The sequence below is a fragment of the Typopeltis vanoorti genome, chromosome 5, assembly GCF_054136105.1.
Source record: "Typopeltis vanoorti isolate ZY-2024b chromosome 5, IOZ_Tvanoo_1.0, whole genome shotgun sequence".
Classification (NCBI taxonomy): domain Eukaryota; kingdom Metazoa; phylum Arthropoda; class Arachnida; order Uropygi; family Thelyphonidae; genus Typopeltis; species Typopeltis vanoorti.
The window spans coordinates 83,248,774-83,265,640 of record NC_143553.1 but is presented as its reverse complement, the minus strand read 5'-3'; the positions used below and the strand labels follow the sequence as shown (position 1 = coordinate 83,265,640).

The window sequence follows — 16,867 nt, the reverse complement described above, 5'->3', positions numbered from 1 at the left end:
TGCATAATTTACACTTATTATTATAATTTTCAGAACAATCTCATTCACTATCAAGTTATTTGATCATGGGTGGCTTCGATCAAATTTATTAAAAAAGTTTTATTTCCAACTCTGGAAATAAAACTTCTGGATCTAAAATCCTTAATTCAAACACTACAGCATTTCATTTTAAATACTTTCAATTTTAATTGCCCGTTTCCTCTAAAAGTCATAACACAAACCAGTCGCCTTCACTTTCTTCACTTATATATGCATGCATTTAAGTATGTATATATCAAAATTATCTCTTTTAAGGTTCATAACTTTATTTTTCTTTTTATGTGAAAGACTATGAAAAAAAAATTCACATTAATTAAAAATTCAACTTGCCACATATTTCCCCCCCCCCCACACCAACAGCATAACATAACAATCGATAACTTTTAAATGTTTTCATATTTACAAATTTAGGGACACAAAACACACATGTTGAAATGATTATTTTACTTATTATTAATAAAATAACAATTGACATTTCGTATTGAGGTCATCATCATCATCAGAAAAAATATGTGTATATGAAAACAAATTACATGCTCTTGCAAAGGTAAATTGAATCTACACTGTTAATTGATCTTTTCCTTAGCCTGACCTCTAGTGGTAAAAAAAAAAACTACAATAAACCCTGCTAAAGGGTTTAAATGTTTTTCTTTCTATGTCAAAGACTTGATAAATACTGCTATTGTTCCAAAAATTCCCTAATTTCTCTCAGAACAGCATTATAGTGTATTTTTTTTCACTCCATGCATGCTCCACTGTGTCATACTTCCAGTTTTTGTTTCAGTCATGAAGCAAGAAAAATGAGCTGCCATTACATGTTTTACGGTGCTTTACTTGAAACCAGTAAATCTCACATTTGTATTGCATAAGAAAACATGTTAAGTTTTTCATCACAGCACAAGTTGTTTTTCATGAATACATTTAAATTAAATTAGTTATAATTTCCAATAAATAAATTTGTAATCAAATCAATTAATTCATATAGTGCAATACTAACTGTACATGCAGTGGCAGCTGGTGACAATAGGAACAGGTGGGGCCAGAGGCCAAAAACAACTTAATTTTTTTATATTTATATAGTTGGTTCTATTATTGATTTATAGTTATGTAGCTGTGTATGAAACCATATCTAAAAACACTCCTCGATTGTTCGAATCTATGGTTGGTTTCGTCATGTCCTCTTAATGGCAGTTCGTGTGCACCACAAAAGTTTATGCAGTCTATGACCCTCAATAAAGTATGTCTATTTTTGTCAACTAATTCATTATGTTTCTTTATATTAGAACGATATCCAGTATCAATGAAAGATAAGATGTTCATTTTAAAATACCGAACATTTTAAATTGCACCGCATTGTTTATATGAATTTTACTGGATTCGTGTTTTTGTATTCGCTCGGAAAGATGTTTTATGTCTTTACAGCCACTGAGTGTCCACAAGCTTTCACCACCAAACAAAACACAATAAAAACAGAACAAAGATTTTTTTTCATCACTCACACTAAGCCATGATTTCTTGTCAAACAGGTTACATAAAATGCTCTTGTTTTTTTACCATCTTGTTGAGTAATATGTACATCTCTGAGTTGGTATGCCAAGTCTTTTGATTTCCAATTTTTCTTCTGGACTTAATAATGAGAAACGTTTTTCTAATAAACTATTGATTTTGTTCATAGTTAAAATGTATTGTTTATGGACATAATAAAAATTTAAACTTAAAATAAATTATAACAAAAAACGACAACAATAATTAAATACACTAAAAACAATAAAACAGATCAACAACAAGAATAAATAATAGGACAATGAAAGAATCGTGCGCTATTTACGTACAAATGCAGTGATTGGGCCAGACTAAATGTGCCCCAAAATAAGCGTTATGCTCAGTTGCAACAAACACGCTTGCTAGTGCACGTGCTTCACAATCAAAGAATCACGCGCTATGTATGTACGTGCCAACACAGTGACTGGGCCAGACTAAACTGGCCCCAAGATAAGCGTTGCATCCGGTAAACAAACACAATCGCTAGTGCACGTGCCTCATACATGCCCTGTGTTCTACACGTATAAAGTGGGGTCCAGAGACCATACCAAGTCGCATTATACAATATTGCCACAAAATACTACAGTAATTTTTTTTATTAAACAATAAAACGTGTTGGAAATAGATCAAAAAAATAATAATTACAAGAAACATATTTTTTAAAACTACAATTATTGGGCTAGTTATACAAATATAGGTGGGCCCCCTATAGATGAGCTGCCCCTGCGTACATGTATATACAATTATCACAAACATGTAATAGTCTGTTATTTAAAAAAAAAAGTAATTGTACTTTTCTTACAATATAATTTCGTTAGCAAAATAAACTGGTAATTATAAACACAAAATCAAAATTGGCACAATCTAAATAAATACTGTAGTACATCTGCACATATTATTCTTCCAACACCTTTACCCCTTATGTAGTTGTGCAGCTGTAATAGTCCTAAGCTTATTTTCACAGCTCACAATGTGAATTAGCTTAGTGTAATTAAATACTTTAAAATTTTATATAACAAAAATGCTTTTAAATAATTTTTAAATAATACTAATATTATTTTTAAAAAAAATACAATTGTCTTGTAATGACAAGTCAAAGGCTGGATAATGTGACTGAGTGCATCGTGAAAAGTGAGTCGGGCTCCACATCAAATGCTACCTACCTTAATGTTTTTGTGAATTTTATTTCTATTTCCTATTAAATTATTGTTTATGGATAATTTATATAAATTCATCCTTCATTATGAACAATGAACGAAAGAAAACACAAGCTGAACTGTGTTGTGGCATACATTTTAAACCCACATTAAAGAAAAGCATATTTCTGTATTAATTGCATGTAATATATAGTGAGAATTAAGGATTGTATTACTTCGTCATTATAACATTTAGTTTTTTAACACATTGCCTATAACAATATTTATATAAAGTAGACTGATATCTTGGATGAGTAAAATTTTGATAGTAGATTAAGTAGTGTTTTTGTAGCCATGGCCATGTCTTTAATGCTAATAATGCTTACTGGTCTGCATTTCTCCTCTTTTTTATTTTATTTTAATGAATTGAAATAATTCTTGAAAACTTCAAAAATACTATTTTCAGCAGTTCATTTAACAATGATTGATAGTAATCGATTCCTGACGTATAACTGTTTGTCATCCCCAAATTAAATGTTATTCTTGTTTCCAGTCTTATCCTTTGCTAAATGATATATCAACAATTTGTTCTTTGTATTTTGCACATTGTAATAAATCTTACTTCCCATACATTATTTCCTCTTCTGACTCTTTACACATATATCCTCAAAAATTACTTAAATTTCTCCCTGATATTAGCATATCATTCATAAATTAATCCTGAGTCACTGAGATTATGTGTAATTTGTTGTTGTTATTACTGCTCTTTTTTAGATATCTGTAAAAGATTTTTGTATTAATTATAGCCTTTTAGTTAGCTGTAATTCATATTTTGCTTTATAATCTCTAACAATTTAACAACACTAGTTGTTGCTTAGCTGCCAAATTTAATAACTAATTCATAAGCTTTATACCTTTCCATAATTTTTTTCTTAACTGCATCTCTTTCAGAACCTGATTATTAATTCAACCAACTTCAAATTTTAGTATACTAGTATTATATTCACGCCTCCTCTTTGGGTTACAAGACTCATCATGGTAAGCCAAATTCCACAGACAATGGTGTGTAACATATTTCCCTCTTGAACATGTTTAGTGTTGGTACTTGCCAGCAGTGCATTCCATGGCAATGTAGAAATCTACTTCTTAATAACAGCTTCTAGGAATATTCTTCTCCCACTTCCTATTACCCTACGTAGTAATTCTTCTTTATCTGTCTGATAAGCTTCTCTCATTAACTTATGTCTTGATCACAACAGTACTTCACACTATAAACAACATTAGAAGAATAGTGATTAATTGATTTAATGATACTATTTTGCTATTTTTATAACAGCATCATCAGAACACAGATTACAGCTGTAGTAAACACACAGCACTTAGATTGTTACAGAAGCTGTTCAATTTGTAACTGAAAAGGAATAATGCCCTAACAGGATATTCTCTAGGGACAGATAACAATGAAGTTAATTAAGAAAGGTCAGGCCAAATGTGGTCTTAAATTGGCTGCCTCTCAGATATTTGTCAAATTAATTAACCAGTTGTTGAGATTGGGGAGTGCTTCATAACTGTTGCTCATTCTAATAATAGTCTCTCAGACCTGTAGCAACTTCTGTGTAGCACAGATGTCATCTTCCATTTAATTCTGTGTGACTGCATATCTATAGCATGGTCTGCTAATCCTGACTTACCTAGGCACAAGTAACTTTATACACCCCAGGATATATAAGAGGATAAAGCTGATCCTCAGGAGAATGGCTGTGGTAGTTAGCTGAATGTGTGGTTTGAGAGTGGCATGGAGATTATATTTACAAAGAACTTCAGCTATCTTTTCAAATGTACCCTGAATCCCTGGGAATAATTTTGTTGTGATTTCATGTTGGTTGTAGGAGGAATGGGAAAGCTTGTGGTATTTTGTTTTATATGAGTTATAACCACTGGCTAAAAGAGTGTTATGAAAGCACTATTGACTTCAGTAGCAAGTGCTGATTCATTTGAATAAACAGCCTTGCTGTATTTAAATTAAGGGGATATTAAATCCCACATTGTTTTAAAACTGAATAAGAAACTCAAAGATTGGAATCAGAGAGTTTCATGCTGAATATAGTAAACTATAAAAAAATCGGCAATTACTAGCGTAAGCTAATGCAAGTAGTCGTAGTACAATACCGGGCAACTCGTTGCAAAGGTGAGTAAAGTTCTGATCGCTATTCTTGGCATTTTCCATAATGTAAAAACACATTTCCTAGGAAATGTATGCTGTTTTTACATTATGGTAGGAGGTCACTACCCAGACTGGTTTCAGCCTTTTTTGAGGCTTCATCAGTGAGTAGCTAGACCAAATTAATACCAAAGGGTATAGCGAAAAGAACTTATATACTCTGCTATACGAGTTGTCCAAAAGGTGCACCCATTAAGGTGCTTAAATATAAAGAGCCAACAGGCTTCATTTCGGCGATATAAACACTATTTAAATTAAGGAGATATTAAATCCCGCATTGTTTTAAAACCGAATAAGAAACTCAAAGATTGATGCAATCTTATTCAATCTTATAAATGTTCCCTATAGATTACTATTAGAAAGGGCAATCGCCGAAATGAAGCCTGTTGGCTCTTTATATTTAAGCAACTTAATGGGTGCACCTTTTGGACAACTCATATAGCAGAGTATATAAGTTCTTTTCGCTATACCCTTTGGTATTAATTTGGTCTAGCTACTCACTGATGAAGCCTCAAAAAAGGCTGAAACCCGTCTGGGTAGTGACCTCCTACCATAATGTAAAAACAGCATACATTTCCTAGGAAATGTGTTTTTACATTATGGAAAATGCCAAGAATAGCGATCAGAATTTTACTCAACTTTGGAACGAGTTGCCCGGTATTGTAATACAACTACTTGCATTAGCTTACGCTAGTAAGCACCGATTTTTTTTATAGTTTACTATATTCGGCATGAAACTCTCTGATTCCAATCTTTGAGTTTCTTATTCAGTTTTAAAACAATGTGGGGTTTAATATCCCCTTAATTTAAATAGTGTTTATATCACTGAAATGAAGCCTGTTGGCTCTTTATATTTAAGCAGCCTTACTGTATATATTTTGAGATGGCATCATGTTATATGCAATCTCAAAACACACACATTCTGTTGTCTAACATTCCAGCAGTACTTGCTGAACTGTTGGAATGTTGAAGTGTGATTTCTCTCCTTCCTGTACACTAGGACGGGGAGAAAGTTGTTAGTTTCTGTTTCTATAATATTCAGATATGGTCAGATTTGACATTACTTCATTGTTTATCAGTGTAGCTTTGACTCAGACTGTTGACCTTATCAAACACATTTCCACTCTGGCATTTATTTATTCAGGTGTTTTTCATGGGTAGGAAAAATGTATGAACAGCTATATGGGACTGCAAAGGCCATCTTGAACATCATTGTGAAAGAGGAGTGATAGTTACCAGGTCACAGGATATTCTTACATTTGATGTTAAAATTGTTACTTGATTTTAATCATAATTTATTTTAATGTAAATATAGCTGATAGAAGAAAAATCTGAAGGTTTTTTTTTTTTCTAACACAGGTAACATGCAAAGATTTGGAACACTAAATGCCATCTTATTCAATCTTATGAATGTTCCCCATAGATTAACTATTAGAAAGGGCAATCTTAAATACAGAAACATGAAGTAGAAAATGATTCAGCTTATGTTAGTGAAGAATGTCTGTTCTAATGTGCTTCAAGTTTGACCTTCAATGAATAGGATTGTCATTAAAAAAATGTAGTGCTGCTAATATTATATTGAAAGTGTTCCATTTGAAGGAACTATTCAAATTATAGTGATATCATCTCATTAACTTCAAATATAAACCCAATTGAAATTACAATTTTAGCAAAATTATTATGTGGAATTTTTATTATATTTCAGTTAGAGTCTGGCTTCTTATCTCATGAAGAAACAAAAGAAAAACTTCCTTATGTCTTAGAACAGATTCGCAATGAACTCAATACTAAAGAACACTGCTCCATTCCTATCAGTAAGTTGCATATTTGAGAAGTTTGTATAAAAACAGCTATAAAGCATGATATTAAAGTTTATATATATATCAATCATTTTAATCAGGAACAAGATTTAAGGCAATGCCATTAAAAAAACTGGTCTTCATAAGTGAAGACAAGCATGTAAAATAATCTCACTTATAGCATATTAGTGATGCACTATAGTGGGATTATCATCATCATCAAATTCCTGCTATGTACCCTCAAGGGGTGTACAGGATATGATAGTACTACATGAAAAATTTACATCATTATTAATTTCCTATCTACAATTTTCCTCCAAATCAGTCTGTTACTTGTCAAGACTCCAACATTATCAGATCTTATATTTCTATCGTCTAACGCACTTTGTACTGTATCAATCCACCTATATCTTGGTCTTCCTCTGGGTTGTTTTGCTGCCAACCTGGCAGAGAACATTTGTTTTGCTAATCTTTCCTCGCCCATTCTGTTTAAGTGACCATACCACCTGAGATTAGCTCTGATAACGCATTCCTAGATGCTGACAACGTCAAGTTCTTTCCTAATATAATCGGTTTTAATATGATATTGCCATTGATGCCATCTGTTCATGCCTATAATCTTTCTCAGGACTCTCATATCTGTGGTCTCTAGTCTTTGGTCAAGTGTTTTACTTCTGACCCAGCTCTCAGATCCATAAGTTAAAACTGGTTTGAACACTGTCTTGTATACAGCTAATTTAGTGTTCCGACTAATTTCTCTCTTATTCCATATGAATTTATTCAATTGACTTCCCACCATACCAGCTTTGCTGATTCTGTTGTCTATTTCTATATTTAATTTACCATCTTCAGTAAAAATCGTGCCTAAATAGCTGAAATGTTTTACTTGTTCCACAGGTTCTCCATTCACAACACGTTGACATTTTCAATGATTCTGCCTATTTTCATTGTCTTTGTCTTTTTATTGCTGACCTTCATACCATATCTATTACAACAGCTATTCAATTTAGAATCTTGCAGACTTGTAGCAGATTTATTTAGAAATATAACATCATCTGCATAAAGCAAAGAGCTGACATTAACATCTCCAATTTTGATATCATGTTTAATACCACTTTCCTTCATAATGTGATCCATATTGATAATGAATAACAGAGGGGATAATGTACATTCTTGTCTCACACCAGATTTAACATTAAACCATCTTCCTGTACTTCCTTCAATTCTAACTGCTGAATTACAACTCAAATAAAGACAAAGTATTGCTTGATATAATGCCCCATTGACACCATATAACTGCAGCGTATTGACTAGCTTCTCTCTTGGCACATTGTCATATGCGTTTTCCAATCGACAAAACTTAAATACAGATCTTTGTTATATTCCCATGCTTTCTCGACAGTTTGTCGTAAAGTGAAGATCTGATCCTGACGGCCTGTATTTGGCCTGAATCCAGCTTGTTCTTCACCAAGCTTTTCTTCCACAATTCTTCTCAACCGTTTCTCAAGTATACTTGCATAGATCTTGCTAGGAACACTCAGTATGAGTGAGATTATCGTTAAAAATATTATTATTGATCTCTTTATAACATTATTAATTTGTGCAGATCATTGCATAATATCTCATCTTGACTCGTTCACTACAGGCTTTTCACTTAATTAACAAATTATACAAATTTGCTGTAATAATACAACTAACTCATTTCAGGCAAAATCTTGCATGGCATTAATGCTATTGGTGAAAACTTCTCAGTGGTTTATTACAATGACATGCATATTCAGTCACAATCCAGATGATCCATTCTGCCCAAAATATGGTCTACAATTCTTTAATAGCTGCACAATTACTACAAAGAAGAAATATTGTTATAATTTCCTGAGCCAAGACTCAAATGAATTTATGAATTGCCCACTTTTTTGTCCAAAAGATTCAAACTAAATAAATAATCTTATAACAGAAAGGGGTTTGAGAACTGCAAGACTTATTTATAATTGGAGTACAGCACTCATATTACCCATCTGTAAAAAAGGAAATAAAACAGTGAGAATTAGAGACATTTCTTATTGAATCTTCCAGGTAAGATTTATGCAAGCATACCCAAGAAAAGGCTAAGAAATTTGGGAAGCAAAACTTGGAGAGCAACAAGCTGGGTTCAGGCCAAATAGAGGCTGTCAGGATCAGATTTTCGCTTTACGACAGATAGTTGAGAAATCATGGGAATATAACAAAGATCTGTATTTAAGTTTTGTAGATCTGGAAAAGGCATATGACAAGGTGCCAAGAGAGAAGCTATTTAAAACGCTACAGTTATATGGGGTTAATGGTGCATTATATCAAGCAATACTTAGACTTTATTTGAGTTGTAAGTCAGCAGTTAGAATTGAAGGAAGTACAGGAAGGTGGTTTAATGTTAAATCTGTTGTCAGATAAGGATGTACATTATTCCCTCTATTATTCATTATCTATATGGATCAATTATGAAGGAAAGTGATATTAAAGCTGATATCAAAATTGTAGATGTTTATCTCAGCTCTTTGCTTTATGCGGATGATGTTATACTTTTAAACAAATCTGCTTATATGTTATACTTTTAAACAAATTTTAAACAAAACAAGCCCCAAGATTCCCTGACTAAATTGAATAACTGTTGTAATAGACATGGCATGAAGGTCAGCAATAACAAGACAAAGACAATGAAAATATCGACTACATTGTGAATGGAGAACCTATAGAACAAGTAAAACATTTCAGCTACTTAAGCACGATTTTTAATGAAGATGGTAAATTAAATATGGAAATAGACAACAGAATCAACAAAGCTGGTATAGTAGTAAGTCAACTGAATAAATTTATATGGAATAAGAGAGAAATTAGTCAAAACACTAAATTAGCTCTATACAAGACAGTGTTAAAATGAGTTATAACTTATGGATCTGAGAGCTGGGTTAGAAATAAAACACTTGACCAAAGAATAGAGACTGCAGAAATGAGTGTCCTGAGAAAGATTAGGGTGTGAAAAGATGGCGCCAATGGCAATATCATATTAAAAATGAGTATATATTAGGAAAGAACTTGACATTGTTAGCATTCAGGAATGTGTTAGCAGAGCTAATCTCAGGTGCTATGGTCACTTAAACAGATTGGGAGAGGAAAGATTAGCAAAACAAGTGTTCTCTGCCAGTTTGGCAGGAAAACAACCCAGAGGAATTCCAAGATATAGGTGGATTGATACAGTAAAAAGTGCCTTAGACGATAGAAATATAAGATCTGATAATGTTTGTGTCTTGACAGGGGTAACATTGATTTGGAGGAAAATTGTAGATAGGAATTTAGTAATGATGTAAGTTTTCATGTAGTACTATCATGTCCAGTACATCCCTTGAGAGTACATGTCAGGAATTTGGTAATGATGAAGTAGTCAAAAAGTCTCGCACCTTATTTACTTCACTACTAGACTACTTGTATATAGTGTCTCTAATCACTTCACATCAATTGCCTTAGTATCCCATAATGCAATGCACATATCCTTATAGACATGTATAATGCTATACATTATGGGAAAGGCTCAAGTGAAAATATTTCAACAAATATTAAACCTTAAATATGAGCATAATCTTCTTGAATGGCAAGCAATATTAAGTAGAGTGATGTGGGTTAATACAAGAATGGGGAATTGGACAATGAAATTTTTTTGTACTTTTGGTCCCACAGAAGATTCTAATAAGAAGTGGAGGAATTTTTCGAGTCATTAGAGAAGGTAGCTGACACAATGAAGAAAAACAAGGTTGGTTCTTGTCGGAGATCTAAACATCAGAGTAGGAAATAATTACAAGATATATAAGAATGTTTTGAGAAAATTTGAGAAAAGTGCAAAACAAATAATAATAATGGCAAGTACCTGCTAGATTTCTGCTCATGACATGGACTAGTTATTACTAACACCATGTTCCAACATAAGACATGATCAAATTAACATGAGAGAAAATGCAAGGAATAAAAAAAATCTCAATGATTTTGTTATTGTGGAAGGTGATGTTTTCCGACTGGTTCAGTACCCAAGAGTATACAGATGATTTGAAATAGGAAATGATCACCATTTAATGTTGAGCAGGATAAAATTGAACTTCATATTGACAAGAAGGGTGTGTAAGAAAATTTTGAAAGTAATCAAAGTCGAATTGCTATCATATGTGAACTGTAGACTCAAATACACAATCATTATTCAAGAAAAACTGAGAGTTTGAAAACAAAAACCAAACTTTGGAGATTCCATGGCCAACCCTGAATAAAACTTTGATCGATTCAGCTAGAGTGGCATGTGGTGTCACAAACCTGAAATGTTAAAAAGGCTGGAGTAGATGATATTCAACCAGAAATACTAAAATATGAATGTATAAAAATTTTACAGTGGCTACACCTCATAATTCAGAAGGCCAGGTCAGAATTAGAGGCATTTCATGCGAGTATTCTTGAGAATCAGCTAAGAAAAATTGTGGAGAAGAATAAGCTGGGTTCATGCCGAACTGAGGTTGGCAGGATCAGATTTTCACTTTAAGACAAATAGTTGAGAAATCTTGGGAACAACAAGAACAAGCTGGGTTCAAGCCAAATTGAGGTTGTCAGGATCATATTTTCACTTTAAGACAAATAGTTGAGAAATCTTGGGAATATAACAAGGATTTGTATTTAAATTTTTTGGAAGAGGCATGATATGGTGCCAAGAGGAAAACTGTTCAAAATGCTCCAGTTATATGGTGTAAATGAGACATTATATCAAGCAATACATAGTATCTATTTGAGTTAAATCAGCAGTTAGAATCAAATTAGGTACAGGAAGATGGTTTGATGTTAAGTCAGGTGAACGACAAGGGTGTACATTATCTTCACTGTTATTCATCATCTATTATGGATCACATTATGAAAGGAAGTGATATTAAACCTGATATCAAGATTGGAGATGTTGGTCTCAACTCTTTTCTTTATGCAGATGTAATATTCCTAAATAAATCCAGGACAAATCTTCAGGATTCTCTGACCAAATTGAATAACTGCTGTAATAAATTTGTATGAAAGTATTAAAAGGATAAAGACAATATAAATAGGAAGAAACACTGAAAACATCAACTGCATCCTGAATGGAGAACCTATAGAACAAATAAAATATTTCAGCTATTTAGGCACAGTTTTTAATGAAGATGGCAGGTTAAATCTGGAAATAGACAACATGAATAAATTTATATGCAATAAGAAAGAAATTAGTCAAAACACTAAACTAGCTGTTTACAAGACAGTGTTCAAACCAATTTTAACTTATGCATCTCAGAACTGGGTTAGAAATAAAACTCTTGATCAAAGACTAGAGACTGCAGATATGAGATTCCTGAGAAAGAGTAGGTGACTGAACAGATGGTATTAATGGCAGTATCATATTAAAAACGAGGCTAATACTAATAAAGAACTTAACATTATTAGCATTCGGAATGTGTTAGCAGAGCTAACTTCAGGTGCTATGGCCACTTAAACAGAATGGGAGAGGAAAGATTAGCTAAACAAGTGTTCTTTGCCTGGATTACAAGGGAAAAAAACCAAGATGTAAGTGGATTGATACAGTAAAATGTGCCTTAGAAGACAGAAATATAAGATCTAATAATATTGGAATGTTGACAGATAACAGAAAAATCGGGAGGAAAATCGTTGATAGGAAGTTAGTAATGATGTAACTTTTTGTGTAGTACTATCATAAAATCCTGTATATCCTAAGAGGATTTATGTCAGGAATTTGATGATGATGAAAACTTTATCTCAAGAAATTTATAAACCTTTCCAAGTATACTCAAAATAGTTATTGCCAAAATAAGTTGCAATTAACTCCTCATTAGTTTAATTAAAGAAGACAATCAGCACCCCTATCTCATGCCATTATTTTGCAGTAGCTCCAAAAGAAATGCAAACATTACAGATCCTATCTAAAATGCAATGAGGCAGTTATGGCATCTAATAATAACTACCAGCTGAATATAGCAAATATCCTGTAACATGCTAAACTTCCAAAAACGAGTTCTACAATTCATTCATAAAAAAAAAAAAAAAAAAAAACAGAATTGTCATCATCAAATTCCTGCCATGTAACAGATATCATAATACTACATGAAAAATTTACAAAATTACCGACTTCCTATCTACAATTTTCCTCCAAATCAGTCTATTACTTGTCAAGACTCCAACATTATCAGATCTTATATTTCTATCGTCTAAGGCACATGAATTTATTCATTTGACTTCCTGCCATGCCAGCTTTGTTGATTCTGTTGTCTATTTCCATATTTAATTTACCATCTTCACTAAAAATTGTGCCTAAGTAGCTGAAATGTTTTACTTGTTCCACAGGTTCTCTGTTCACAAAGCTATTGACATTTTCAACGATTCAGCCTATTTTCATTGTCTTTTTATTGCTGACCTTCATACCATATCTATTACAACAGTTATTCAATTTAGTCAGGGAATCTTGCAGACTTGTAGCGGATTTATTTAGAAGTATAACATCGTCCGTATAAAGCAAAAAGCTGACATTGACATCTCAATTCTGATATCATGTTTGATATCACTTTCCTTCATAATGTGATCCATATAGATAATGAATAAGAGAGGGGATAATGTACATCCTTGTCTCACACCAGATTTAACATTAAATCATCTTCCTGTACTTCCTTCAATTCTACCTACTGACTTACAACTCAAATAAAGACTAAGTATGGCTTGATATAATGCCCCATTGACACCATATAACTATAGCGTATGGAATAGCTTTTCTCTTGGCACCTTGTCATATGCCTTTTCCAGATCAACAAAACTTAAATACTGATCTTTGTTAAATTCGCATGATTTCTCTACTATTTGACTTAAAGTGAAGATCCGATCCTGACAGTCTCTATTTGGCCTGAATCCAGCTTGTTCTTCACCAAGCTTTTCTTCCACAATTCTTCTCAACCGTTTCTCTCGTATACTTGCATAAATCTTACCAGGAGTTAGAGATGATAAAGGTATAAAAGGAGTTAGAGATGATAAAGGTGACATGAAAACGGGGGAAAAAGATACCCTAGAAGTATAGAGTAATTACTTCAAAAAATTGCTAAATGAAACAAGCAGTGATAGCACAATGGTAAAAAACACTCAACAGGCATACAGTCAGGAATACATATCCATACTTGAAGTAGAAAAGGCCATCAAAGGCTTGAAATGTGGAAAGGCAGCAGGAGAATAGGGAAATGGTAGACACAGGAAGAAAGGTAGCTCAATAGGGAAATACCTCTGTAATTCTCACATTCAGTTTTATTTCCCTTTTTATGTACGGATACTATGAGAGCTCTACTCCAATCATCAGGAATTCGTCCCTCTGTCCAGGCCTTCTGAACTATGCAGTGCAGCCACTGTAAGACGTTTATACCATCATACTTAACATTTCTGGTCGAATATCATCTACTCCTGCTGCCTTTCCACATTTCAAGCCTTTAATGGCCTTTTCTACTTCAAGTATGGATATGTATTCCTGACTGTATGCCTGTTGAGTGTTTTTTACCATTGTGCTATCACTGCTTGTTTCATTTAGCAATTTTTTGAAGTAATTACTCTATACTTCAAGGGTATCTTTTTTCCCCATTTTCATGTCACCTTTATCATCTCTAACTCCTTTTACAGCACTCTTTCCTCCATTTCTAAGCTTCTTCAACAACCTCCAGAATATTTTGCCACCTTCTTGATATTTATTTTCTATGTTCCTGCCAAAGTCCTCCCCATGACTTTTGTTTAGCTAGTTTTACACACTGTTTAGCTTTCTTGCATTTGTCTCTGTATTCTCTAAGAGCACAAGCTGACTTATTTGCCAGGAACTTTTGATATGCTTGTTTCTTTTCTTTCACTGCCTCTTTAACTTCCTGTGTCCACCATGGAGTTCTGATTTTAATATCCTTGCAGACAACCTCACTACATGCCTCTCTGGCTGAATCAATCAGGGTTTCCTGGAAGGCTTGCCACTGAATCTCCAAGTTTGGTTCCTGTTCTCAAACTCTTTCATTTTTTCTTCAATAATCTTTGTGTATTTAAGTCTACAGCGCACATCTGAGAGCTACTCAACTTTTATTCGCTTTAAAACTTTCTTACATGTTATTCTTTTCAATATGAAATTCAATTTCATCTTGCTCAAGACTAAATAGTGATCACTTCCAATTTCAAATCCTCTGTACACTCTGGTGTCCTGCACCAGAGAGAAAACATCACTATCAACAATAACATAGTCAATGAGACTTCTTATTCCTTGCCTCTTCTCTCCATGTGTATTTGTGCACATTTTTATGTTGGAACATGGTGTTAGTAATAACCAATCCATGTCCTGAGCAGAAATCTAACAGGTATTTGCCATTATTATTAGCTTTGCTCTTTTCTCCAAATTTTCCCAAAATATTTTTGTATGTCTGACAATCATTTCCTACTCTGCTATTTCGATCCCAACAAGGACCAACTTTTCCTTTTTCATTTTGTCACATGCTTTCTCTAAAGCCTCAAAAAATGTCTCCACTTCTACATTAGTAGAACCTTCTGTGGGACCATAGGCACAAATAAGTCTCATTGTCCAGTTCCCCATTCTGATATTTGCCCACAACACTCTACTTGAGACCGCCTGCCATTTAAGAAGATTAGCTTCGTATTTAGTGTTGAATACTATGGCTACTCCTTCTTTTCCTTGATTGTCATTGCCTGAATATAACATTTTGTATTTATTGCTCAGAAATGCTTATAGGTCAAAGCTGTATAACTGAGAGGAGACTTCCACATAGCCTTTAAAGGTATGCGGAGAACCGACCAGGGCTTCTGACCTAGTGTCCAATCCTCACCTTCTCGTGGTGTACCCTGTTTGATATCTACCTGGATACTGAACGAACAAGGATGGGCTGGCAATTTGGGATTTAGCCGACCAAATTGTATTCTTATTGGCTTAAACCAAAAAAAAACAAAATAGAAACAGAATTGTCACAATTATTAATGCAGGAAGAGGTCACCCTTAGTCATTTTTGGGTATATGTGAAAAATGGTCAGTCTTATTTCAAGACTTAACTATTTTCCAGTTGACTTTTATACTTTCCAAATAAAATTTCTAGATAATGTAATATCACCCACTTGACATAGTTCAGAAACTCAAACCTCAGAATCCTAGTGTTCACCTTTGCTTATTTGGTTTTATCGGTTTGTCAAAAATACACAAAGGATCTAAATGAGATCCATAGTCAACATTATTAATTTCTCCCACCCTTCCATTGCACATATAAGTTGGCTAAATGCTTAGCCCAAACATTATTATTCTGTGTCACTTACCACTCATAGAACTGTTGTATTATAGGTTCTGTGACCTATCATGTGTGGGATCACCATAAACAAAAAAAAAAAAAATGGGGAATATGTTCAGTTCAGATATGAAGTGTAAAAGTTTTACAGTGGCTTCACTACATAATTCATGGTGTATGTTCAGAGGATCAACTTGCAGATTATTGGAGTAGAGTTCTCATACTCATCTATAAGAAGAAAAATAAAACTGAATGTGAGAATTACAGAGAAATTTTCATAACTGAATGTTCCAGGAATCATGAAGCATACTGGAGAAGAGGCTAACAACAGTTGTGAAAGAGAAACTTTGAAAACAATAAACTGGACTCGGGATAGATTTTCACTTAAGACATAGTAATCATGGGAGTTTAACAAGGGATATCCATTTAAGCTTTCTACTTGAAAAGGCATATGACAAGGTGTCAGAAGAAAGCCTCTTCAAAACTACAATTGCTTGATATAATGCTTCATTTACACCATATAACTTTTGTGTTTTGAACAGCTTTTCTCTTGACACCTTGTTATATGCCTTTTTCATATCTACAAAACTTAAATATGAAAAATGTTTCACAAGTGAACTCATTCATTACCACAGAAAATAAAGAAATCCTTTTCTAGCTAATGTACTGTAGGTAGGTAGTTATTATTATCTAAGACCTTCAGAGAGTCAAGGACTCATCGAGGGAGGCTATAAATCACCCAGATCAGTTGTCATACCTTCCCTTAAATTCATTCACACCACTCCACTCACTCAT

General features: G+C 33.4%; 1 protein-coding gene across 1 annotated transcript in view; it reads left to right on the top strand.

Annotated features, from left to right (window-relative positions):
• Nprl2 (Nitrogen permease regulator-like 2) overlaps nucleotides 1-16,867 on the top strand; it is a 187,680-nt gene that overhangs the window by 37,837 nt on the left and 132,976 nt on the right. Inside the window, exon 4 of the mRNA XM_090393218.1 lies at nucleotides 6,644-6,752. Within this exon, the coding sequence (XP_090249344.1) occupies nucleotides 6,644-6,752 (109 nt within the window). The remainder of the gene's footprint in view (nucleotides 1-6,643; nucleotides 6,753-16,867) is intronic.